Source organism: Rattus norvegicus, chromosome 20 (assembly GCF_021556685.1).
Source record: "Rattus norvegicus strain SHRSP/BbbUtx chromosome 20, alternate assembly SHRSP_T2T, whole genome shotgun sequence".
NCBI lineage: Eukaryota > Metazoa > Chordata > Mammalia > Rodentia > Muridae > Rattus > Rattus norvegicus.
The window spans coordinates 28,109,916-28,136,399 of NC_141553.1; the positions used below are offsets into that span (position 1 = coordinate 28,109,916).

General features: G+C 45.5%; 1 protein-coding gene across 1 annotated transcript in view; it reads left to right on the top strand.

Moving 5' to 3' along the window:
- Window positions 1-26,484, top strand: part of Sh3rf3 (SH3 domain containing ring finger 3) — a 340,867-nt gene that overhangs the window by 245,192 nt on the left and 69,191 nt on the right. The window contains exon 4 of the mRNA XM_087598703.1: window positions 5,953-6,312. Coding sequence (XP_087454829.1) covers window positions 5,953-6,312 — 360 coding nt within the window. The remainder of the gene's footprint in view (window positions 1-5,952; window positions 6,313-26,484) is intronic.

The window sequence follows — 26,484 nt, forward strand, 5'->3', positions numbered from 1 at the left end:
AACCAACCACTTTCTGATTGGATATAAAGTCCATTCCACAGGTTGGAAGCCTGTCACTGTTATCTGGACTAAAACTGTAGAACCTACTTATATTACTTTTATAAATAAACATAGTATTAAGCCAACTCCCAATGACATATTGTTTACCTACATTAGTGTGTCTCCCAAGCTTCATCAGAGAAGGTTTTTGTAGATGCTGATTAACACAGAACCCTACGACTGGTCACTGTGAGAATGAGAGATTGAGATTTCCTGGTCCTAAATGGAATATTTATATGACATCCATTCCTCCTCAGGCTCAGGCATCATTCAGAAGATAGGATGGCAAAAATTGTAAAATCCAGAGGGGGTGGATGACTAGAAGAAATCTGTTTCCCAGACACAACAGAGCATGTAAGCCTTAGAAAGCACAGCAGCTGTGACAGCATGCACACTGCACACAAAGCTCAAGCCCCACCAAACCCCAGCATGGAGAGGGGAGGCTGGCACAAAGTCTTTCCCCTAGCTATGGGGATACTGACAGGTAGGAGCTATGGGGAGAGGGAGAGTCTGTCTTCTTAAAGGCATGGTCCTCCATTGGTTGACCATGGTGCAGTGGAATGCCACACATCTAAAGTATATGGACAACACAAACCTGTACTTGTTTTGTTTTGTTTCTTTTTTTATTGGATTTTTTAATTTACATTTCAAATGTTACTCCCTTTCCCAGTTTCCCGTCCATAAAGCCCTTATCCCAACCCCCACCTTTCCTTCTATGAGGGTGTTTCCCCTCCCCAACTACCCACCCCTTCCCACTTCCCACCCCTGACATTCCCCTACACTGGGAGGTCCAGCTTTGGTAGGACCAAGGGCTTCTCCTCCCATTGGTGGCCATCCTCTGCTACATATGCAGCTGGAGCCATGGGTCTGTCCATGTGCACTCTTTGAATGGTGGTTTAGTCCCTGGGAGCTCTGGTTGGTTGATATTATTGTTCTTATGGGGTTGCAAAACCTTCAGCTCCTTCAATCCTTTCTCTTACTCCTCCAATGGGGACCCCATTCTCAGTTCAGGGCTTTGCTGCTAGCATTTGCCTCTGTATTTGTCATGCTCTGGCTGAGCATCTAAGGAGACATTTATCAGGCTCCTGTCAGCATGCACTTCTTGGCTTCAGCAATATTGTCTAGGGTTGGTGGCTGTATGTATACAGGCTGGATCCCCAGGTGGGGCAGGCTCTGAATGGCCATTCCTTCAGTCTCTGCTCCAAACTTTGTCTCCTCCTATATCCTCCATATCTCCTCCTATGAATATTTTTTGTTCCCCCTTTTAAGAAGGACTGAAGCATCCACACTTCGGTCTTCCTTCTTCTTAAGCTTCCTGTGGTCTGTGGATTGTATCTTGGGTAATTCAAGCTTTTGGGCTAATATCCATTTATCAGTAAGTACATACCATGTGTGTATTTTTGTGATTGGGTTACTTAATTCAGGCTGATATTTTCCAGTTTCATCCATTTGCCTATGAATTTCATGAAGTTATTGTTTTTGATAGCTGAGTAGTACTCCATTGTGTAGATGTACCACATTTTCTGTATCCATTCCTCTGCTGAAGGGCATCTGGGTTGTTTTGAGCTTCTGGCTATTATAAATAAGGCTGCTATGAACATAGTGGAGCACGTGTCTTTGTTATATGTTGGAACATCTTTTGGGTATATGGATAATTATTTTGATGTGCTCTTGGATTCAGTTTGCAAGAATTTTATTAAGTATTTTTGTGTCAATATTCATAAGGAATATTGGTCTAAAGTTCTCTCTTTGTGGGGTCTTTGTGTGGTTTGAGTAAAAGCGTAATTGTGGCTTCATAGAAGGAGTTGGATAGTGCTCCTTCCGTTTCAATACTGTGGAATAGTTTGGACAGTGTTGGTATTCAGTCTTCTATGAAGTTCTGATAGAATTCTCCACTAAACCCATCTGGTCCTGGGCTTTTTTTTTTTTTTTTTTTGGTTGGGAGACTTTTAATAACTGCTTCTATTTCTTTGGGGACTGTTTGGATGGTTTGTCTGATCCTGACTTAGCGTTGGTACCTGGTATCTGTATAGAAAATTGTCCATTTCCTCCAGATTTTCCAGTTTTGTTGAATATAGACTTTTGTAGCAGGATCTGATGATTTTTTGAATTTCCTCAGATTCTGTTGTTATGTCTCCCTTTTCATTTCTGATTTTGTTAATTTGAATGCACTCTCTGTGTCCTCTGGTTAGTCTGGCTAAGGGTTTATCTATCTTGTTGATTTTCTCAAAGAGCCAGCTCTCAAAGAACCTATTCTTTGTATAGTTCTTTTTGTTTCTACTTGGTTGATTTCAGCTCTGAGTTTGATTATTTCCTGCCATCTACTCCTCTTGGGTGTATTTGCTTCTTTTTGTTCTAGAGCTTTTAGGTGTGCTGTCAAGCTGCTGACGTATGCTCTCTCCAGTTGCCTTTTGTAGGCACTCAGAGCTATGAGTTTTCCTCTTAGCACTTGTGTCCCATAAGTTTGGGTATGCTGTGCTTTCATTTTCATTAAATTCTTAAAAATCTTTAATTTCTTTCTTTATTTCTTCCTTGACCAAGTTGTCATTTGAGTAGAGCGTTGTTCAGCTTCCATGTGTATGTGGGATTTCTGATGTTTTTGTTGTTATTGAAGACCAGCCTTAGTCCGTGGTGATCTGACAGGATGCATGGGATTATTTCAATATTCCTGTTTTGTGACTGATTATATGGTCAGTTTTGGAGAAGAAACCATGAGGTGCTGAGAAGAAGGTATATTCTTTTGTTTTAGGATGAAATGTTCTATAGATATCTGTTAAATCCGTTTGCTTTATAACTTCTGTGAGTTTCTCTGTGTCTCCATTTGGTTTCTGTCTCCATGCTCTGTCCATTGGTGAGAGTGGGGTGAAATCTCCTACCGTTATTGTGTGAGGTGCAACGTGTGCTTTGAGCTTTAGTAAGGTGACTTTTATGAATGTGGGTGCCCTTGCATTTGGAGCACACATATTCAGGATTGAGAGTTCATCTTGGTGGATCTCTCCTTTGTTGAATATTAAGTGTCCTTCCTTATCTTTTTTGATAACTTTTGGTTGAAAGTTATTTCGTTCTATATTAGAATGGCTACTCCAGCTTATTTCTCTGGACCATTTTTCTTGAAAAATTGTTTTCCAGCCTTTTACTCTGAGGTAGAGTCTGTCTTTGTGACGGAGGTGTGTTTGCTGTATGCAGCAAAATGAAGAATGCTGGGACCTGTTTATGTATCCAGTCTGTGCGTCTGTCTTTATTGGGGTGAGTCCACTGATGTTGAGACAGTAAGGAACAGTGATTGCTGTTTACTATTATGTATCCAGTCTGTTGGTCTGTCTTTATTGGGGTGAGTCCACTGATGTTGAGACAGTAAGGAACAGTGATTGCTGTTTGCTGTTACTGTTGTTGTTAGACGTGGAATCACGTTTGTGTGTCTCTTTTCTTTCCGGTTTGTTGCAAGATTTCTTTCTTGCCTTTTCTAGGGTAGTATAATTTCCTTCCTTGTGTTGGAGTTTTCCATCTATCGTCCTTTGTAGGGCTGGATTTGCAGAAAGATATTGTGTAAATTTGGTTTTGTCATGGAGTATCTTGGTTTCTCCATCTTTGTTAATTGAGAGTTTTGCAGGATACAGTAGCCTGGGCTGGCATTTGTCTTCTCTTAGGGTCTGTGTGACATCAGTCCAGGATCTTCTGGCCTTCATAGTCTCTGGTGAGAAGTCTGGTGTGATTCTGATAGGTCTGCCTTTAATGTTACTTGACCTTTTCACCTTACTGCTTTTAATATCTTTCTTTGTTTTGTACATTTGGTGTTTTAACTATTATGTGACAGGAGGAATTTCTTTTCTGGTCCAATCTATTTAGAATTCTGTAGGGTTCTTGTATGTTTATGGGCATCTCTTTCTTTAGGTTAGGGAAGTTTTCTTCTATAATTTTTGTTGAAGACATTCACTGGCCCTTTAATTTGGGTTTCTTTGCTCTCTTCTATACCTATTATCCTTAGGTTTGATCTTCTCACTGTGTCCTGGATTTTTTGGATGTTCTGTGTTAGGAGCTTTGTGTGTTTTACATTTTCTTTGACAGTTGTGTCAATGTTTTCTTTGGTATCTTCTGCCCCTGAGAGTCTCTCTTCCATCTCTTGTATTCTGTTGGTGATGCTTGCTTCTATGACTCCTGATCTCTTTCCTAGGTTCTTTATCTCCAGGATTGTCTCCCTTTGTGATTTCTTCATTGTTTCTATTTCCATGTTTATATCCTGAATAGTTTTCTTCAATTCCTTCACCTGTTTGGTTGTTTTTTCTTATAATTCTTTTTTTTTTTTTTGTGGTTCTTTTTTTCGGAGCTGGGGACCGAACCCAGGGCCTTGCACTTCCTAGGTAAGCGCTCTACCACTGAGCTAAATCCCCAGCCCTCTTATAATTCTTTAAGGGATTTTTTTTGTATTCTCTTTAAGGGCTTCTAGTTGTTTACCTGTGTTGTCCTGTATTTCTTTAAGGGAGTTATTTATGTCCTTCTTAAAGCCCTCTAACATTATCGTGAGATATGATTTTAAATCAGAATCTTGCTTTTCTGGTGTGTTGGGATATCCAGGACTTGCTGTGGTGGTAGAGCTGGGTTCTGATGGTGCCAAGTGGCCTATGTTTCTGTTGCTTAGGTTCTTGCATTTGCCTCTCAACATCTGGTTATCTCTGGTCTTAGCTAGTCTTGCTGTCTCCAACAGTGCCTTCACCCTCCTGTAAGCCTGTGTGTTAGCACTCCTGTAGACCTGATTTGGGTACAGAGAGCTGCATGCCCAGTTCAACTCTGGGTGCAGACAGAAACCTGAAGGGTGCTGCCCCTGACTGCTCCTAGGTTCCTGTGTCCAGAGGACACTAGGTGGGTTCTTCTTAGGCCAGCAATGTGAGCAGAAGTGGTGGTCTCCCCTGTACTTCTGAGAATTCAGCTCTCTCTCCCACAGGATTTGGGTACAGAGAGCTGTGGGCCCGGGTCAGCTCTAGGTGCAGGTAGCAACCAGAAGGTTTGTTTTGTTTTTTAAAGTTGGATTCAGAGTTGGAAGTTGAATCTGGGAGGAATTAGAGGAACTTATGATCAAAATACATTATATGAAAAGCTCAATGAAGTAATAAAAAACAGAAAAATGAGTGGTAACTCATTAGTGGTTAAGAGCGCTTGCTGCTTTACAGAGGACCTGAGTTCAGTTCCCAGCTCCCAAGCTCAGGTGGCTCACAACAGCATAAAACTCCATCTTCGGGGGACCTGATGCCTTCTGGCCTCTGAGGGTATTCCCATATATGTAGAGCCTTTTTTTAAATCTATGTCTTAAAGGAGAAAAAATGAAAATGCAGGAAATCAGTTGCTGTCTTAGCAGCATTGTCTGAAAACGCTGGGCATTTTGAGGCACCATAGCAGAGGAAGAGGTTTAAAGCAAGTCTTTGTTCGTTAGTTATCTCAGCATATACAGCCTGGATAGACAGTAGTACAGGTACTCAGGCAGTGTGTCATCCCTCAGTCCCTTTGCCCTTGTGTGACAGACCTATGAGTATCTCCAGGACACCAGACCAGGTGAGCCTCAAAGTGCCCCGAGTTTTCCGAAGATGCTCACTCCCTCCACCTTTCATTCCTTTCTGTGGAGCTGTAGACCATGCCAAGAAATGCCAAGCCACTGATAAAGGAAGGGTCACAGCAGCAGCCCTCGAAGGCCTTCCTGCCTTCTGTGCCTTAGTGATCTCCAGAAACCTTTCCAGGGAAGCCCCTGGCCTGCGTTCCTACTTTCTTGTACAAATTCACTGAGGAAAGCTTGGATGAAAGCTCTGGCCTTGTCAACACATCATCTCCCAAGTTCGAGCTCAGGCCAAGGCTGCGGCGGGGAGGAGGGTGCGGGGTAGCTGACATGTATGTAATGATGCTCCCTCTCCATTTCTTCCCATCTAGCTCAACGACTCCGCCAAACAACTCATTGAGATGGACAAGCTGTGCCCGGCTGCCACCACTGCATACAACTATGATGCCCTCTTGTCCTCTGACCCCAGCACAGTCGCCAATGTGGCCCCAGGTCCCACCCTAAGTAGCTCAGGGGCAGTCAGTGCCTTTCAACGACGTGTGGACAGCAAGAAGAATGCCAAGAAGCGCCACTCCTTCACTGCGCTCAGTGTGACTCACAAATCCTCACAGGCCTCCAGTCACAGGCACTCCATGGAAATTAGTGCCCCGGTGCTGATCAGCTCCAGCGACCCACGTGCTGCAGCTAGGATTGGGGAGCTTGCCCATCTGTCCTGCGCTGTACCCACCCAGGTAACTCCCAGAGCTGGGGCCCATGTCCATGACTCCCCTGGTTTCTTTTCTACCTCTATACCTAGCACTGGATTCCTGAGCTATCCTGAAGGAAGCCACACCAGAACTGCTGTGGGTGGCTAGGTGTCTCCTCACGGGCAACCCCTTGGCACCAAAGGCCTTATAGATATGTGCATGTTGGCCGCCATGTGTGAGGTGCTTACCAGTCATTCCAGGATGCAGCATTGGAGTGAAACTCCAATCTCACTGATGCTCCGTATGTTTGCCCTGGGAAAAGTCTTGGGTGAGACATTTTGAGCAACTCTGTGAAGTTCCTTTCAGCAGAGAAGGGACAAAAATCTGAGAATCAGAATAAGCCACACTGCTCAGACCTTCTCTTCTTTTATTTACATCTTTCTATTTCTAAATGTAACATTTATTATATTTCCACTAGTCTACTTGTAGACTTAAGTATCCAAAGTAAGATACTTAAAGAACATAGAGTGCTAATTACCTGAAATCCAGGAAACCTGACAATCTTGGAAAGTTTCTCCTTTATGAATGCCAGGAGGGGAGGAGGGGAGCCTCTCCTGCACTGTCAAATTTCTACTAAGACCAAGGGGTAGGTAACATGTCTCCTGGAGCTGTGGGCCACTGGCCTCCAAGCTTAGCATACTCCAGGATAATGCATCTGTGCACGGTTAGAGTGGGGAAGGGCCAGCTCCTGGTCATTCTGCACCTCTTACCCGAGGTCCATCTGCCTGGCCTGCTTTGCTTTCTTTCGAGGGCCACCTCTGATTGTCATGGGCATGCTTCAGAGAAATGTCATCAGTATATGGCTAAACATGGGACGGAACCAATAAGCAACTGGCTTTATTTTTCAAAATTCCAGGTGACTTGGATAAATTTATATGGGGAATCATCTTTTAAGATGGGCTGGAGAGGTGGCTGAGCAGTTAAGAGCGCGTATTATTCTTGCAAAGGACCCAGTTTCAATTCCCAGCACCCACATGGTGACTCACAACCAACTGTAACTCCAGCTCCAGAGGATGCAGTGCCCTCTTCCGACCTCCATGGGCACCAGGTGCACACACGCTGGAAATACACGCGTGCAAGCAGAACAATACAACAAACAAAATTAAGTAAATACATTTATTTTTGAGGCAGAATTTCACTATGTCACTCTGGCTGGCTGGTATTCATTATGAAGCCTAGGCTGGCTTTATAGTCATAGACATTCTGCCTGCCTCTGCCTCCCAAGTTAAAGAGATAAGCCTCGGTTAGATCCTAACAAATAAAGTTAAAACACTGACCTTCTGGAGAGCTGTAGTTCTGTTAGATAGGCTACCTCAGCTGAAAACTGAAGCTGAGTATCACACACATGTGCACATGTGCACACCTGTACACACACATCAACACCACATACTTACAAACACAACCCATACACATACAAAAACACCCATACGTGGCATCATGCACTTTTATCAGCACACCCATGTTGGTTTCGTTGCACAGAGGCCATGGTCTGCAGCAGGCACTTTGGTGTCTGGAGTGTTGCCTTACATGCTCCTCTGCTGTACCCATTCTCTCAGGGACGGTCCTTAGGCCTTTTTCTAGTTTGCTTTCTGATGCCGTGATTAAACACCATGATGAAAAGCAGTTTAAGGAAAGAAAAGGTTTGTTTAGCTTATATGCCCTGCCACAGCCCATCATAGAGGGAAGTCAGCACAGAAACAACAGCAACTGAAGCAGAAACTATGGAGAAATGCTGCTCTCTGGCTTGCTTAGTGGTCTCTCTCCAACTCATTCCCTAGTTCATGCTGTTATCTTTCTTATACAGCCCAGGTCCACCCGCCTGGGAATGGTGCTGCCCACAGTGGGCTAGGTCCTCCTACATCAGTCATCCATTAAGAGTCTTTTATAGATGTAGCCATAGGCAGTCTGATCAAGGCAATTTTTAAATTCCAAGCCCCTCTTCCCAGGTGACTCTAGGTTGTGTCAGGTTGACAATAAAAAAATTAATTACAAAAACAGCACAAGACTGTTGGCATGTGTTCTACTTTTTGAAAAAGGTGATGTTACTTGCCTTGATCTGTGGCCCTACCACCCTTCTTCATGGAATAATCCCTCCAGGCGTTTGACAAGTGCTTGCTGTTTTTAAGTTCCTATGAGGGCATAGCAACTGGTAGTGGCCATCTCTGCTCCCCAGTTGTGTACCAACGCAGACATCTTGGGCAGAGAAAAGGACAGCTTGCTGCCCTCACTGTGTAGTCACAGTAAACAGCTCTACTTTTGGGTCCAGTAAGTGACCCACAGCAGTCACGCCTGTCTCCTCCTTGAAGCCCAGCATGTCTAGTTAGGCTGTTACCTCAAGACCCCTTAATTGACTGATGAGCTTGGGCTCTGGGTTGGATGGAAGAGGGAGGGGACAGGATTGTCACCTGGGATCCTCATTGGCTCACAGGTATGTGCCTCCCTCTCCTGCCTCCAGGACATTGTCACAGGCTGTTAGGTCCAGAAGTTCTTCAGGATCATGGTTTCTTCCAAAAAGGGACTGGTGGTGATTGATGCTGATGAATTCTGAGCCCCCATTGACCACCGAACGGTATCCCATTGAACAATCCACATGGGTGTTGCTCTAGAAACGTAATCAGCTACCATTGGACCTACTTGGTGTTAAATTCTGCTAGCAGCCAGGTTGGCTTCAGCACTAATAGGGTCACTAATGCTGACAGGAACAGATCTTACAGGACTCATCGCACGTAGACAAAGCTGAGTAAAGAGAACCTTTGTCAGAAAAGGTGACTGAAACCTGAGCCGGCTCTGCTGCTGATTAAATGACTTCATCCTGAGGTCTTGTGTAGAAGTGAAGTAATTGCAAGCCGGATCCACATGCACAGAGTAGACATGGTAGTAATGATGAAGCCCAATCCACATGTGAGCATCATGACAGCTGATGATGAAGCCCAATCCACACATGCACAGAGTAACCATGGTGGCTAATGGTGAAGCTCGATCTGCGTGTGCTCAGAGCGTCCATGGTGGCTAAGGCTGACCTGTCTTGGTCTCTGCTATCTTAAGATGAAAGGAAGCGGGGGTGGGGGGGGTTTTATAGAAATGACTAAAGAAAGCCCAACAGGGGTACCCATGCTTCTGAGACAGATGTTCTGAGCACTGTGAAACCTGAAGGGTTGCTGAGGCTGTACAGCCCCCTGCACAGACCTGGGGATGCCTGGACTCCTCTGTGGAATCTGTTTCCTTGAATGCTGGCTGAAGTGGCACCATGCCTCGCCGTGGCAGTTATACATAGAATGTGTAGGAGTGGCCCTGCTGAGCAGAGGCTCAGTCACTAGCCCATGGTGTGGGAGAATTGTTCCCAAGACTCAGGAGCTGCCCTGGCTTCGGTTCAGAGGCTTTCCAGTTCTCGCTGGACCCTGGAGCTCCAGAAAGGGGGTGGCTGTACATAAGGGAGTACAAGTACTAATGTCACCTGTTATTGCTCTCCTACCACAGAGCCAAGCCTTAGAGCCTTAACACCCTGTAAACTGTCTAACCCTGTCAGCTACGAACAAGAGAGACCCAGGCCAGGCTGGTCTTGTACTCCTGCCTCACCACAGTATCTGAGGACCTCTGTTGAATCCACTTTGGAGGGTGGGGATATCACTGTCACCTGGGATGGAGAAACTTTAGATACCAGTTCCCCCAGAATAGGGCCAGCCCCCAGCACTTCTTTTTTTTTCCCTGCCTCTTTTTCTCTGATACAAAGTTTCCTTAGGTAAAGTATGAGGTTAGCCTCATACTTTCTGTGTAGCTCAGGCTGGCTACTCTTGATCCTCTTGTCTGTCTCTTAAGTGCTGAGATTATAGGCATATGCCACCAAATATGGCCTGCTGCCAGGATTTCTGAAATGATTTACTGGGGGATAGGCTACCTAACTCAGAGACCCCTCCCCTAGCTTGACTCTCGATGACCAATTAGAGAACACCACGGTACAGCCTAGAGACTATGGTGGCTCTTCTCCCAAATCCTGGCTTTACTATAGAGCGTGCATGAGCTACCCCTCCAGCTCTGAGCACCAGGTAGGTACCTGTGCTCTGCTGTGCCTGGGGATGTAGGTCCTCATGCTCCCAGGACTTAGTGCTCAAACCAGGTCAATGTTAGAAATAGTGGTTTGGCCAGCTCACCCCTAAATCTTTTTTCCCCATGTACTAGGCGTTAGGGGAATGTGCTTGTTGGCTTTCAACAAAAACGGTGGGGTTTGGTTCTGTCCTCATACCACAGACACAAAAATGGGGGACAGTAGTCCCTGCTCCTCGGAGGCTCCAGTCTACGTGGGGTTTCAGGCTGTACTATACCACCTCCTTCACAGATTCTCTTCTATGGTGTGCCAGTGAAATCTGGAGGGTCTAAAATAGCATGCTGAATGTAGACTCACTCAGGCCATTGAAACCAGACTCAGGGAGGAGAGGGGAGTGTGCTGTGCTATTTGGTCAGGCTGTACTGAGGGCAGGACTCCAACCCTCTGTAACTGGGTAGCCAGTGTTCCTGGGGACTGACTCCAGATTTTTTTAACAGGCTCAGCATTGCCCCTGTGTAATTTTGACACCCAGGCTGGAGGGGCTTGCTGGCATGTAGACCAACCAGCCTCACCTCTTACAGCCTAGCTTTGAACAATGCACTCTGCCTGGGTGTTCATTCCATTGATACCAGCAAGTCTATCACTGGAAAGCACTCCTCATGGGACGGTGGGGAGAGAAGGGAAGATTGTCCTCTGGGAGTTCTTGACTCCCCAATGATTGTTCTATAGCTTGAACTCGTGGCTGAGTCCATAATTATCTAAGTGTTACATGAGGGTCAGGCAGATAGTTTTGTACAACCCATGCACTATAGATGATTTTTATTTTGTTTATTTGTTTACTTACAGGATTGGTTCCATGTATCCCAGGCTGGATTTGAACCCCCTATATAGCCAAGGATAATCTTAAACTTCTGGTTTCCCTGCCTCCACTCCCAAGTGCTGGCAAAACAGGCATCCTCTATGGCACCAGTTTTATTGGGTCCTGGGCAATGACCTAGGGCTTTGTGGATGCTAGGCAAGCACTTTAACCAACTACAAAACAACCTCAGTTCTGGTTTCTGTGTGTTTTATTTCCGAGTCTTTTATTTCTTTTGAGACAGCATCTCACTATTTAACCATAGCTCGCCTAGAACTCACTACATAGATGAGATAGACTGACTTCATACTCAGAGGTCTGCCTCCTCTGCCTCCTGATTTCTGGGATTAAAGGCATGGGTCACTATCCCCCAGTTGCCACCACGAATGCATGTATGTATGTGTATGTATGTATGTATGTATGTATGTATATGTATATATATGTATATGTATGTATGTGTATATATATGATATGTATGTATGTGTACACACACACACACACACACACACACACACACACACACACACACACGGAACTCTGTAGACCAGGGTGGCTTCAGAAATCCACCTGCCTCTGCCTCTCAAGTGGTGGGATTAAAGGCGTGTACCACCCCTGCCTGGCTCAGTTCATATATTTTTAAGAAAACAACTCAAAGCAGAGTGCTGAGGGAGTCAGAGGAATCCAAAGGGTATGCCCTAAAATATTAACAGCATTGACATTTTAGGACGAGGTTATAGTTCCGTGGTAGAACAGTTATCTAACATGGGTGTGACCTGGGCTCAATCTCTAGCACTATAAAAACAAAACTCTCTATCTGGCCATTTAGAAAGGGGCTTTAGGCTAAGGCCTTATTGATAGTACCACTGAGCAAGAAGAAACAGCCATTGTTTTAAGGGCAGGGGGAGATGGGGAGTGGGGGGAGTGGTCATAGCTAAGGTTCAGGCTTGGAGTAGACAGGCCCTGATTTCATATCCTGCAGTCCAGTGCAGGAGTAGGAAATGCTGGGAGAGGGGGATTCATGGTCCTTCTCCTGGTGCATCTTCAAAAGAGCAGCTTGCCTCCTGGCACCTGGTAACCAGAGCAGGAAATTCTGTGGGTTTGAGACTGAGCATCTCTGAGACTGGATGAATCTGGAGTCAGATCATGGGAGGGGCCGGGCACTAGGAGAGGGTAGGCTGGGGATGAGTGTAGGGCTCCTCCCTCTGCTGAAGCAGCAGGTAGCCTTAGGTTGGCTGCTTGCTTCTCCTGAGGGCTTTGTGGGGCAGGACGGCAGTCTGAGTTTCGGTGAGCCACAGGTGACCCCTTCTCTGCCCTGCCTTCTAGCACTGCTTCCAAGGACTCTATCTGTTCCGCCCCTGCCACAAGCATGTTATAGCTTCCTCGTGCTGGATGTGCTCGACAACCACAACCCATATTGTCTGCCTCTGTTGCTACAGTCACACTGCTTGTTCAGTGTTGTCATCCTTCCGGACCCTCATTAGCATCTGACACTGCCAACTTTCCGACTTTCTGGGCACCCCTGCCCCTGCCCAATCTGGACCAATCTGAGTACTTTCCGTGCTAGTTTGTCTATCTCGCACAGATACTTACGTAGTTTTCCAGTACACACACCCTCGCTGGGTTACTCCTCCGAGGTAGCTACTTATCTATACTTATTTCTGGCTGCCTTCTTCTCACTTTCATCATGTCTTCGTTTGGAAAGGTGCCTTAACTCAATGGATGCTAGAGTAATCCATTTCCTTTCTTCAAATAATAATAATAATAATAATAATTATTATTATTATTATTATTATTATTATTATTATTATTATTATTATTATGCCAAAGCAATATCCCATCTTCCAAAGTGGGGACTCTGTACCCCTCAGTGCCTCCCTGAACCTCCATACACAAAGCCCAACCTTTCTGCTTCTGGAGATGCCCCCATGACATTGTGAGACTCGGCCCAGATTGCCTTTCTAACCCCAGCCAATTCAGCCTGTGCTCCATCTGTAGACCCACTGCCCACCTACCGTCCACAACTCGAGGAATCCCTTCCCACTGTTACTTGTCTTGGCCACACACTACTAATGCACAGAAGCATATTCTCGCAAATTCACCTTTCTTGCAACAACTTGAAGTAATCCCTTCATTTCCTTCATCTCCGCGGCTTTCTGTGCTGATGGTACCTGCATTGCTACTGTGCCTTCCAGACTTTGTGCGTCTGCCAGGGAGTCTGATTTGTGGATATGGCTCTCCCCCCAGAGACCTGTAGGTCCTTCAGGGCAGGGTCTAAGTGCTTTTGTCTCTGTGTCCTGTGTGTACCTAACTCATACGTGGGCTCACACACATTAGCTTTCTTCTTGGGTGGGCCCTGTGAACTGTCAACAGCACTTTTTACTGAAGGTCTTGAATGCATACAAAACAACAAGGTGTATAAAATTCAGCCTGCCCTTCTGTGAGAAGACAGCTCCTGTCACACCCAGCTCTCCTGTGAGCTCTGGGTCCATTTTGATGGCTGTGCAGAGGGTGCAGCAAGTGAGATGTCCGGCTTCCATCCCATCCTGCTCATATTTGTACCCTGTAGAATTCTTCCTGCTCGCAGTAGAGGTCAGAGCGCTGCTGCTCTGCGTGAATAATGGAGCAGTCATGTGTCGGTGTTCTGCTGGGGGCAGAAGTCTGTCAACCAAATATTGACGTAAAAGCTATTTAGGCTGACTCCACCATTAAAAGTCCAGATGTTTTCGTATGATTGCCATTCAGACCAGGGTGAGAGGGAATCTTAATTTGTCTTTAATTTGCATTTTGCTGATGGCTAGTGATATTGAACATTTTTTATGTTTATTGGCCATTTTTATAGTCCTTCATCTTTTTAGAACTGCCTGTTCCTCTCATTTTCCTATTTATTGAGCGGGTTATTTGATTCCTTGGTATTTAGTTATTTTTAGTTCTTTGTATATTCTATCCCAGATATTAATCTTTTGTCAGATTTGCTTTTAGAAAATACTTCTACGAATGCTGGCAGGGATGTTGAGAAAATAGAATTCTTATGGAATTTTATATTGATGGAAATTTAAATTTGTCCAACCACTATGGAAGTCAGCATGGAGACCCTCTAATAATAATAATGAGGAGGATGATGATAATAATAATAATAATAATAAAACTGAAACAAAACTGTCACATGATCCAGCTATGTCATTTCTGAGTATTTGCCAGAATATATCACAGAGACACTCACACATCCAGGTTCATTGTTGCACAAGTCTCAATAACAAGATGGAATCAGTTTATATATCCAGCAACAGATAAGTGAAAACAGTGTGGCACACACATGTAATGGAGTTTCATCCACATGAATGGAATTGCCCTGTTTGCAGGGGAAGGACTGCAGCTGGAGATGATTAAGTCAGATTCAGATAATATGGGCATGTTTTATATCATTGGTAGATCTTAGATTATATGTATGTATATCTATTTTATGTATGTATATATGTTATATATGGATATGGAACATAAAAGTACAAGTGAAACTGTAGAGATTGAAAGGGAGAAACATGGTCAAATACATGCTACATATGCATGCTGATGTCTGTGAGACCCAGCACTGTATATAATAAACATACACCAACTTGAGGAAAGAATTTCATACGTTTGCTTTTAAAATGTTTTGGATACAACCAGGACATGGTTAACTGTTTTGTCACTAGGTGAAGGGTACGTGTTTTAGTAATTCATTATTAGGTGATTTTCTCATTGTGTGAACAGGACAGAGAGCACTTACATAGACATAAATGGACAGGACAGTCACTTGAAATGGCCGCTGTGCACATCAAGAGACACACAGATGGGCATGGTAGCCCATGCCTGTGACTCCAGCATAGAGGAGCTGAAGCAGGAGACTCAGACAGGCAGCCAGGGTTAAATAGTGAGCTTAGGACCATCCTGGCCTACACAGTGAGACCCAAAACACTATTTACAAGGACAAAATGATGGCTGAATTGGTAAAACATTTGCCTGGCACTCTTTGGGACCTGAGTTTGACTCCCCAGAACCCACATTCAAAACAAAACAAAGCATTGGTCTGTGATTACAATCTCCACACAATATAGGCACAAAGAAGTGGGTCTCTGGAGATTGCTGTCAGCTAGCCCATCCTACTTGGTGAAGCTCCAGGCCAATGAGAGATCCCACCTGAAACAAATGGTAGAGGGCACCTGACCACCAGTGCTCTACACCTGTGCATGTTCACGCACATAAATGAAAAATAATTCTTAAGATACACAAACCAATCACACAGACATTTAATATCGTTGACAAGTATTATGGTCTGTATGTGACTTACATTCCATGCTTTTATAACACTGGCAGCAGAGTAGACATGTACACCACCATCACCACAAACAAGCAAGAAAACTATCCTACTCTCATAGTATGGCCGTCACAGTATCACTAGGCAATAGGAATTTTTCAACTCCGTTATCTACATTATAAGACTATGGTTATATAAGTGTGTGTGCGTGTGTGTGAGTCCCAACTGAATGAAATGCTATACTTATTAGAGGGTTTTTTCCCATAAATCAAGCAAGTGACTGAAGTTCTCACCAAACTGCCCGAGGAACTGAAGTGGATGTGGTTTGTTGGGCATCATTCAGTATAAGCAAATGACATCAGGTAACAAGAAGCCCATGGCTCTTAGGAACGTAAAAAGGAGAGCTGTTTCCCACTCACCTGTGAGTCCTGGGCAGAAGAGGGTCCGATGCTCAGTTTCCTCCCAAGGCTAAAGCAGTCTCATGGCCTGCTTTAGTAAATCACGGGTTTATTAAAACATTCATATTATGCCTTCGCCGAGATGTGAGATAGAACTCAGAGGATCCACAAAGTCTGGGGTATTAGAAAAGCTTTGCTGGCCCTAGTGCAGGATTTTTTTTTTTTTAGTTAAACTGTGGCAACAGTACAGTGACCAAGACTTCCCTGCAGGGATATATGTCATATCTGCAAACTGAGACACACAGCTCCAACCTACTTGAAGGTAGGGATTCAGAGTTCCCATCATACCCCTCTTCCAAGCCCCATACAGGTTTGTAAGTCCTTACATTGAACATTGAGGTTAGGAAACTGAAGGTAAGTCTGTCTACAGCAGTTGACATGAAGAGCTGTACTTGTAAACCCTAAGGCCAGTTTTGCCTTAAAGAGCCTCCAGTGGTTCTACTGGCTCTGCAGGATTGAGTGTTCACATCTCGGAAGACTCTGGAAGTCCCAGAGACAGTCTAACATGGCCCAACTCCCATCCAGCCATGATGGGCCCCATTCACTGCCCTCCCCCCACCCCACCCCCAGTCCCAGCTCCAGAGAGCCCAGCTGCTGACAGATAAACTCAGACAAGCAACCCCTTGAGATGGAAGAGGTGTTCTTTAACATTGATGCAACTGGGAAAGTGTTTGCAAATCATTAGGGCAACTTTCAAAAGAACATTTCTCAAGTGTCTCAGAATGAAACTGTGCTCTGCCCGGAACTCCCTTGCTGTCTGAGTCTTATCTCTGCTACTAGGTGGATGGTACAAGCTGGAGGGTAAGCACTGGCTAAGAGCTGAAGAAATTGACAGCAATGGCTGCCCCAGGCCTGGTGCTCTGTGGCTGCCTTGCTGTCAACTGCTTATCAGCCCTGAGCCCCTGGCTGGCTCTGTACTCACCTGCAAAGCACCAGCTGCCTGCAAGGCTGAGGGAGCATGGCTTATTTTTAGAAGTTTTAGAAACTTATGAATTTAATTACGTGCCTTTTAAGGGACTGTCTTTAAAAACCTACCAGTTGAGCTTCAACAATGAATGAATGAGTGTAAATAGTCCCCTGGTGTCTAGTCCAAGAGCTTTCTTCTGCAATCCCAGAAGTAGCTGAGTGTGAGCACTGGATGTGGGAGTGGGGAGTGAGTATCCATGGAGGTGAGGATCAGGCAGACTCACATGCCTAGATTCTGAAGGAGGATCCAGAAGCACTGTGGATTAGCAGACAGAGCAGGAAAGTCACTACATGCAAATGGAGATAGAACAATCTAGAAAATGCCTTCAATTTTACAGATTCACACACGCTATAGATGCCAGCCTCTGTCTATGGCCACCAGCAACGTGCATTTTATACCAAGGGATGGAAAAGCTAATAGAAGAGGCTTTGGATGAAGGTCATCTATGCCTATTTTTTTTTTTCGGAGCTGGGGACCGAACCCAGGGCCTTGCGCTTCCTAGGCAAGCGCTCTACCACTGAGCTAAATCCCCAACCCCTCCTATTTTTAATTTAAAAAAAAAAGCCCAGGACTATGTCCATCTGTTCAGAGTGGAAGCCTGCAAGGCCCAAGAAAGGTGGGCAATGGATTCCACGTCTTCCTCACAGATCTCCTTCCACCCTTCCCACAGGCCACTCTCCTCAGAGTCAGTTGATTCTTCTTAATACTATCAAGAGCATGCGCTGTAACCTTTGGCACACTACTGTGGCTCACTGGTCCCACACTTCCCTGGGTGACGCACTCTGAGGCAAAAGGTCAGATAGTAAATAGTGTAGGCTTTGCGGTCACAGTGTCTCCATGTTGGCTAATCATGGCTACTCTGGTAAGCTACCGCAGCCAGAGTAACTAAATGGATAAGCATTGCTGATTGCCTGTGAGACCTGGAGCAGAGATACCGAGATGCATCTGTTTGCCCCCAGTTGAGATCATCAGGTCAAGAGCTGCCTCTGCTGCCAGAGTCTACAAGCAAATCTGGCGCTTGTAAGGAGAACAGAGCCAGGGGCAGTAGTAGAGGCACGGGCCCCACCTTAAGGGAAAGCACAGGTGGAACTTACAGGGTGTGTGGTCTAAGTCATAGATGTTCCTCCATAGTCTCAGGCATTTGAATATTTACTCCCCATTTGGGGACTATTTGTAAAGAGTTAGGACATATGTCCTGAAGGAAGTATGTCACTGGGCATGTTTCAAGAGCTTAAAGACGTGATGCCATTTCCCATTCGCTCTTTCTGCTTCCTGTTTGTGGGTCTCAGCTTCTGCGCCAGCCACTGTCCCTTCCTCCTGCTGTAGGTCCATGCCATCATGACAGTGGACTCACTGTCCCTCCGGACAGTGGACCCTCCGGAACCATAAGTCCCAAATAAACCATTCCTTCTGGAAGTTGCCCTGGTCATGGTATTTTATCACACCAATAGGAAAGTAATACAAAGAGTAGAGGGCTCTGACATTAAAATATCCCTCCTTCCTTGGGCAGCCCTCCAGGCTAGTTGGACTTCTAGTTTCTCCCCTACTGCTAAACTTGGCGCTTCTAGCTATAGTCCTATTGACCTGGCCTGTCCTGTCCTGTCCTGTCCTGTCCTATCCTATATTCCTAAGCTATTTTCCATTCTGGTTATATGAAGAACTGAGCAGAACTGGACCACAAATGCTTTAATTCTAGCTTTCCTTTTGGGATGCGGTTCACCAAGGGTAATACGGTGACAGCAAGTATTGAATAAAACATGTTCATCTCAGTACCCCTCGGGGTGATAACAGTGTTTTCATGATACATATTAAAAATTAAAATGATGAGATATTTCTTCTGGGTTTTTTTTTCATCTGTGGCAGAGTCTTAAACAGCTTGGGACCCCAGCACCCTTGCCAACCCTTATACCTATTATTTCCTCTTATTAATCCCAGTGGTAAGACCGCATGGCTTGGTTGGCTTGCTTGTTTATGAGACTATTAAATTGCAGTGAGGAGCCTCTGGTGTTGGTAACAACTGGACAATTTGGGGCTGAGCAATGACAGCATTGCAGCCAGAAGCTGGTGCTGACTTGATCCCAGAGAATGCTGGCATTTCACAGTGCAAGCCACTGTTACCAACAGTGCCCCAGACCTCAGTTACTGGGGTGTGCATTCATTCAGCCAGAGGAGAGAAGTGTGAATTCTCAGATTGTGTCTGCTTTCTGGTATTGCAAGTGAAGGAGCCCAGGATGCTAGCAAATCCACTTCACTGTGGGTGGGCTCCTTGGCTCATGTTTATGCTGACACCATGGCAAATCCCGTACGGTGAGGGCATTCTCGCTGGCTGTGACTCTTAGATGACCCTGCAACTGCCAGGCTGGTGCCGAATGTTCATTCTTAGGCCTGAGGCTATCACCACTTCTTTGTTCTTTATGGGCAATGGCTCCGTGGGGTATGCCACTGGCTACCTATGTGGTCAGCCAGCCTTCTTGAATGTGTGCGTCTTCACCTGCTCAGGCACAGTCCTGGCATGTGTCCTTTGTGGATTCATTTTTGAAAGCTATGAGGATACAGACTTTCTATAGATCTTCGTGTGTAGGTGGGGGCTGTGCATGTGTGTCCAAGAGTCGGTTCTTGCCTTCTACCTTGCTTTGTGGAACTGTGTCTCCTGTTGCTTCTGCTCTAAGCTAGGTGGCCCATGAGCTTCTGGGCAATTCTCCTACCCTGGCCTCCCATATCACCATAGGAGTGCTAGGATTACAGATGAATATTACCATCTCTGGCCGTATTACATGGGTTCCAGGGACGTAGACTCATGTCATCAGGCTTGTGCAGAAGTGCTTTTACCCTCTGAGCCGTCTCTGCCTCACACCAGACTTTCCTTATTATGACTCAAGACCTTTCTTGAGAAGGGGTCAGTAGGCACATAATCCCTAGTAAGCAAGGCTGGATTTGGCTTTGAATTTGGAAAAGAGATTTCTACCAGGCGGTTGTAGAGTCATTGTAAACAATTGCCTTAGGACCATGTTCGTAGGTGTTGTTGTTTATTTTTAAATTTTGGGAGAATTTTATACTTTACTGTATTCACATCATTTTTATTCCTCCCTTTCTCTCTCCAACTCCTCTCCTGTCCAACTCTCAAAAGTCATTATCTCTTCTATAATTACTTTATTTACACATGTATACAAACGTATGTGTGTGTGGAGAACATACATGTATGCAAGCTAGTGAGTCCACTTCCTGTTGCCCACATGAATGTATTTAGGGCTGAGCACTTGGGATTGGATAACCTATCTTGAGGCTCATCCCTGGAGAAAATGCTGACTCTCTAATCTCAGCAGCCATTAATGGCCTGTAACTCTTTATCTAAGGGTGCCTTGGGAAAGTGACCGCTCCGTGCTGATATGTTAACTGTTGTCGTGAAGCTCTTGTATAGGCAAGCACACTGTGGAGATTTTATGGGTGCAGCATTCTTGCTGTGCCTAGAGGACACTATCTCCCAGCAGACATTTTAAGGCCTTCTGGCTATTAAAATCTATCAACACACCCCCCCACCTCTGATTTTCCCTGAGTGTTAGGCAAAGTAGTTACTTTGTACAGGTATCAGTTGTGGCTGGGAACTCCACAGTTACTTATCCTTTACATTTTGACCCTTTGTGAATACCTGCTGACTTAAAAGTAGAAACTTCTTTGATGAGAGCATGAGAGGGATACTTGCCCGTGTGCCCAGGGATAAGAATTTATGGGACAGTTAGAAACTATATTAATTTAATGGCAGCAATAGAATCTTTTCTAGGGTCAATGACCTCACCTGCACTGGGTGGTTGGCTAGGGTTACAGTACCAGGCATGGATTCCCTCCTATGGTACAGGCCTTATATTCAGTTTGACAGCTATTTGGTTGCCCCCAGTTCCTGAGATAAAGGTGTCACTATCGCACCATTGGGGATATCTTGCTGTACCCGCCATTGTTGTGGTTCATAAGCTTTACAGCTGAGGAGGACCGCTGATTGCTTTTTCCCCCCTTGGCAGATTGCACAGCACCTTCCAATAATATGGAAGCTCACCCTCAGGGAGGAGGGTTTCAGGTCATTTCCAGTTTGGTTCCCACACGTGCCATATCTGAAGTGTGTGGTATCTTCAGCAATAGGAGCTTACTTTCAATTTCAAGGGCAATGGCACTTGCCTATATTGTTGGGGAGTCTCTTGGGGTCAAGTGACCAACAAATTGAAGGGAGGTTTTGTTGGGTAGTCTGTGGCTCTTGTTGGGGGAGCATCATCACCCTATGTGAAATAGCTCCATGTGAGTAATCTACGGAGCAGTGTTTCCCTGTGTCTTTTCTAAATACGGGTAGTGTTAATTACTTGTGCTTCCTTCCTGCCCTCTGTGCTAGCCTCCTTATAATCCCCAAAGTCCTGGGTAGTCTCTCCCCCTTCACAGCACCCATGTCCTCCTATGCCACACCACTCAAGGTTCCTTTCTACATTGCTTACTGGCTTCTGTGGTTACTTCAGATTATGCACCCAAATCCAAAGATTTGGAGCTCTGATCCCCATGCTGTGAATTAACAGAATTAGCACTGTAAAAATGACTGTTCTATCAAAAGCTATTTACAGATTCAGTGCGATCTAAGTAATCCTCTCTGACATTCTTCAAAAACTAGAAGACCCATATCTGTCACCCTGCATAAAAATCAACTCCAAGTAGATCGAAGGTCTCGATGTGAAACCTGGAACATGGAAACTGTTGGAACAAAAAAATCAGAATGGTCAGAGGAAAGGACTTTCTGAATGGAATCCATTCACCCAGGAACTAAGGCCAACAACCGATGAATGGGAAAACCGTCAACAGCCTCTATCCAGCAAAAGAAGCATCTGAGTGTGGCAGAAGCCCACAGGGTGGGGGTGAATCCTCGCCAGTTATCCATCCAATAGAGAAGAAATATACAGACTATACGAAAATTTTAGAAGTAATCAGAAAAACAAATGACTCGATTTTTAAAAAGCAGGCTCTGACTCTGAACAGAAGGTCTCAAAAGAAAAGAGAATAAATGCCTGAGAAAGATAAGGTAATTAACACCTTAGCAACCAGCAAAGTTCAAAGTGGCTAAGGTCAAGAAGACAACTAACAAGTTATGGTGAGGATATGGGGTAGGGGAACCCTCCAACGCTGTTTGTAGATTGCAAACAGTGCAGCCACTATGAAAATCAGTGTAGAGGATTCCCAGAAAACTGAAAATAGATCCAAGGTAGGGTGATTTATTTTTATGTACCTGGCCCTTTAAAAGATCCCTAGTTGATCAACTGGCCCTTCAAGAGAACTCTATGACCTTCGATGTGGGCGTTGCCTCTTGGACTTCTGGGAATAGGAGAGCATATAAAAGACCAGCAGAGACTGAGAGAGAGGTGTAGGGTCCAGCAGGCAGGAGAGTAGGGTCGAAGAGTTGGGTTAGAGCAGACAGTTGGTACGGAAAGAAAGGTTGAGTAGGGGTAGAGGAAAAGAAGACAGTTGGGGGCAGAAAAGAGACTGAACAGATTGGAAATGGGAGACCACTGAGCAGAAACTGAGCCAAGCCAGAGAAGATCTTGTCAGGAGACAGTTGGAAGTGGACCGGCTAGCAGAAATGAGAAGACAGTCGCTGACAATCGAGCCACTCGAGGCTGAGCTGAGCCAGATATTGTCAGGAGACAGTTGGAAGTGGACTCAGCTAGCAAAGTGACAGTTGGTGACAGTTGAGCCATGGGAGGCTGAGCTGAGCAGCTAGGCTAGAGCAGTTGTTATAGTTTGGAGCTGCTAGTACTTGGAAAACTGGGAGAAGGGGCTGTTTCAATAACACGTTGGGGAACTGAGGAACGGTTGGGAGAAACATTGGAAGGGATTGGGCTGGAAACTGGGAGGAGGACTGGCAAGGAGCTAAGAGAGATGGCTTCTGTCTGGGAGAAAAGGAGACATTAAAAGAAAACACACATTTTACAATCTACCATATGACCCAGCTCTACCACTCCTCAGCATATACCCAAGTGACTTGACATCCACAGATACTGCTTAGCCACGTTCTTTGCCACTCTGTTCTCAACAGCTGGGAAATAGAAACACAGATATCTTTCACCTGATGAAAGTGTGGTACATACATTGTGGAATTCTATGCAGCTATGAAGAAAAATTTGCAGGCAAATGGATATACCTGAAAAACATAGTGAGCGAGCTACCCCAGAAAGACCCAGTAAGAGAAATGCCATGTTTCCCTTATCTGTGGACCCACAATCCCAGTTTTCATCAAGAGCAACCTAAACCCCTCCAATTTTTCTTATTTTTATCATTTCCCTGTATCTAAAACTAGATGATTAAAAATCTAATCGGAAGCAAGTGGAACAAAACTGTAATCTCAGCTCCTTCGGAGGCTGAGGCAGGAGGATCTCACATTCTGGGCCTTCCTGGGTTAAAGAATGAACTCAAGGCCATCCTAGGCAACTTAGTGAGTGAGACACTGTCTCAAGAAGAGAGTCAGGTACCCAGCTCAGTGTTAGAATGGTCACCCAGACTGCACAAGGCCTTGGTTTCCATCCATAGTCTTACAATGGCATCCATATATATATACATATATATATATATATATATATATATATATATATATATATATATATATACACATAGACATATTCAGCATGTATATATATGTATATATAAAGTAAAGGTAGAATGGCTGTTTGCAGTTAGGTGGAAGCCCTCAACCATACACTCCACTTTACTTCAAACCAGACTCTACCTCTCACAGTAGTATTCTGCTTCAGACACTCATTAAAACCATCTCAAGAGAAAGATGGTTTGTTAGAGCTGTGAAAGAGCATTTGGACAGCACTGTGTTAGCCGAGGCTTGTCCAGTCACTTGGAACCCCATGCCAGACCCTGACCTGTGAGTCTCTAATAGACCCTTTCAGGCTTCAGTGCCTGACCTGTGCCTTCTGCCAGTGTCAGGAGAGGCCAGCAGCCTGTCGAGGATTCTCAGCAGATTCTAAATAGTCTTGAAGTCTCCAGAAAGTCAGAGCCCCCAGCTTCCTGCCCCAGTAGGGTTGCTCTTCTTGTGGTTTCCTGGTGACAGAGATGAAGGCCTGATTCAGAAGTGTATGGGTGGGACCCACTGTGCATTAGGAAAACACAAAGCCTACCATGCTTGCTTTGCAAGGTTACTCTTTGTCCCTGGCAGGGTTGGCTCTGATGTTGCTGCCACCAGGTAGGAACTCAGTAATGTCCCCTCTGGATGTCACTGCACAGCAGTGCCATACTATGAGCATGAGCTGTAGGTCTTGCAGCTTGAAAAAGAACTCTTAGCTTCTTTTCCTGTTGCTGTGATAAAATGTTCTGGCGAAAGCAGCTTCAAAAGGTTTATTCTGGCTTGCAGGTCCCTGGGGTTCTTCATGGTGGGATTAGGCATGATGGCGGAGCAGGAGTCTGACTGGTCGTGCTACATCTGCATTCAAGAAGCAGAGAGTGACTAGAAAGTAGGGAAGATAAGGAGCCTCAAGGCTCACACCAGAGACTCATTTTCTCTAGCAAGGATCTACTTTCTCAAAGTTCCACCACCTTCCCTAGCTATGCCACCAAGAATCCAAACACATGATTCTACGGGGGATATTTCTGGTTCAACAGACATCTACACGAGTACACCTGTATTGCAGTTCTAACCAATGCATAGCTAAAAAAGGAAAAAACCTCACGTATTTGTTTTGTAACATCTGTTATATAGTTCCAGCTGAAGGTTTCCACCAGCAATTGCTCCATGTAGCTTAGAGGCCAAGGCCCTGCCCGCTTTCCTGCCTACATCCTCGAAACAGACCTAAGATTGCTTCAGCCACAGAGTCCCTGGGTATCCTTAGCTTATCCTCCTAAGCAAGCCTCCTGATACTTCCCTATGGAACACTTGATGTTGGTTTACCCAGAGAATCAATTATGGGCTAACAGGCCTTCATAATTACCCATTATAAACTAATTCCAATGTTGACAATGGCCGTACTGTGGGCCAAGCTTTCCCCTTTGCCCAGGAGATGGAAATCTGCCATCACTGTCTCTCCTGGCCCAAAACATTATGCCATCCTATTGAATTATGGCTTGAATGGCCTCAAGGCCGTTGGAGACATTGTGGATGTGCCCAGGCAGGTTCTGTGCAGTCCCCATCTCTGCTCTGGTCAGGACTTTGCACACGTGTCACTGAATTTACCTAGCCTGGCTCTTCCGGGGCTCTTGGTGTAGAAACCAAATCCATGTAGGAGGTTTCCACACCAGGGCCGTAGTGCCCTGCAATCCCTGCCCTGCTTGACTGTCTTCATTTTAATGCACCTTCTGCTTCTACAAGGCCTCATTCTTCCAGGCCACCATCCACCTTCCCTTCCACCTGAAGAGACTCATCCTATTCCTTTCAGAAGCTGCCTTAGATGCTGCCCCGATCCCCTTATGTGCGGCCTGACCTCACTGGGACAGCTCATGTGTAAGCGCCTGTCTAAGGGTCTTCCCCACAGTACCAACACCAGAGTCAGAGATCCTCTTTGCTTCGTTTACTGTGAATGCATGCAAGGTTGTGCTGTGGTGCCTGAGGTTCTGGAGAAACGTTGACAGTCTGAGTCCCTGACCCCTGAGGAGAGCTAGAAGCAATGGCAGTTCCCAAGGTGAGCTGCCAGCCTTCTTCACAGATGCCCTTCACAGAACGAGAACCTCAATACCAACGGGCAGGCCTTGCCTGCCTCCCTGACTCTGCTGGAGCTTCTGTGGCAGTCTCAGGTGGCTTTGGAGCCCTCCTGAGCAGAAAACACTCCATCTCTGGCTCACTCCATAGGAGGGCAGAAGTGACAGCAGATGGCCAATCCCACAGCCTGTCACCCAGAAGCCACATTCACAACTGCAAACCTACAACCCACACGTGTCCCCCAGCTCTTTCCTTGGTTGGTCTTAGGCATGAGATCCACAGGGGTAGAACCTGCCTTTGAAACTTGGTGTTCTCTCTTTGTGAAGTTTAAAAGGCCCAGGGCCCTATTCCAAGCATCAGTCTCAGGAGATGTGAAGTTACCTTGAAGACATAAGGAAACTCGTCTTTCAGCTGCATGGTCTCATTGCAAGGCTCTCTATAGTTTAAACAGAAAGCAGTAACTGTTTGACTTGGTGGAGACTCCAGGTGCTATGACTACAGAACCCATCCAAACCCCTGAGCAAGAAGGTATAGGATCAGCAGGAGGCCTACAGCCACAGAGCTCCTTAGCTAGGCAAATCCAGACTGATCCCAAGTCCTGAGAATCACTTCCTTATTCCCCGTCAGCTAAGCCATGCCAGTTAGGGTGCAAGGTATGGATTTGTATCAGGTTGTCCTAAAGTACTCAGTCCCTATCTCTGTGACCTCTGCTTACCTGAGGCCACATACCCTATGCCATGAACTGATCCCATTCAGAATCATGACAGTTCAAAGTATCACACGATGTTTCTGCCAAGGTCACAACAGCATGGCCTGTAGTCATCCAGCGCCTGTGTGTCCATCTGTCCCTGGTTAGGTGCCTGAAGGGGAGGAAATGTCAGGGT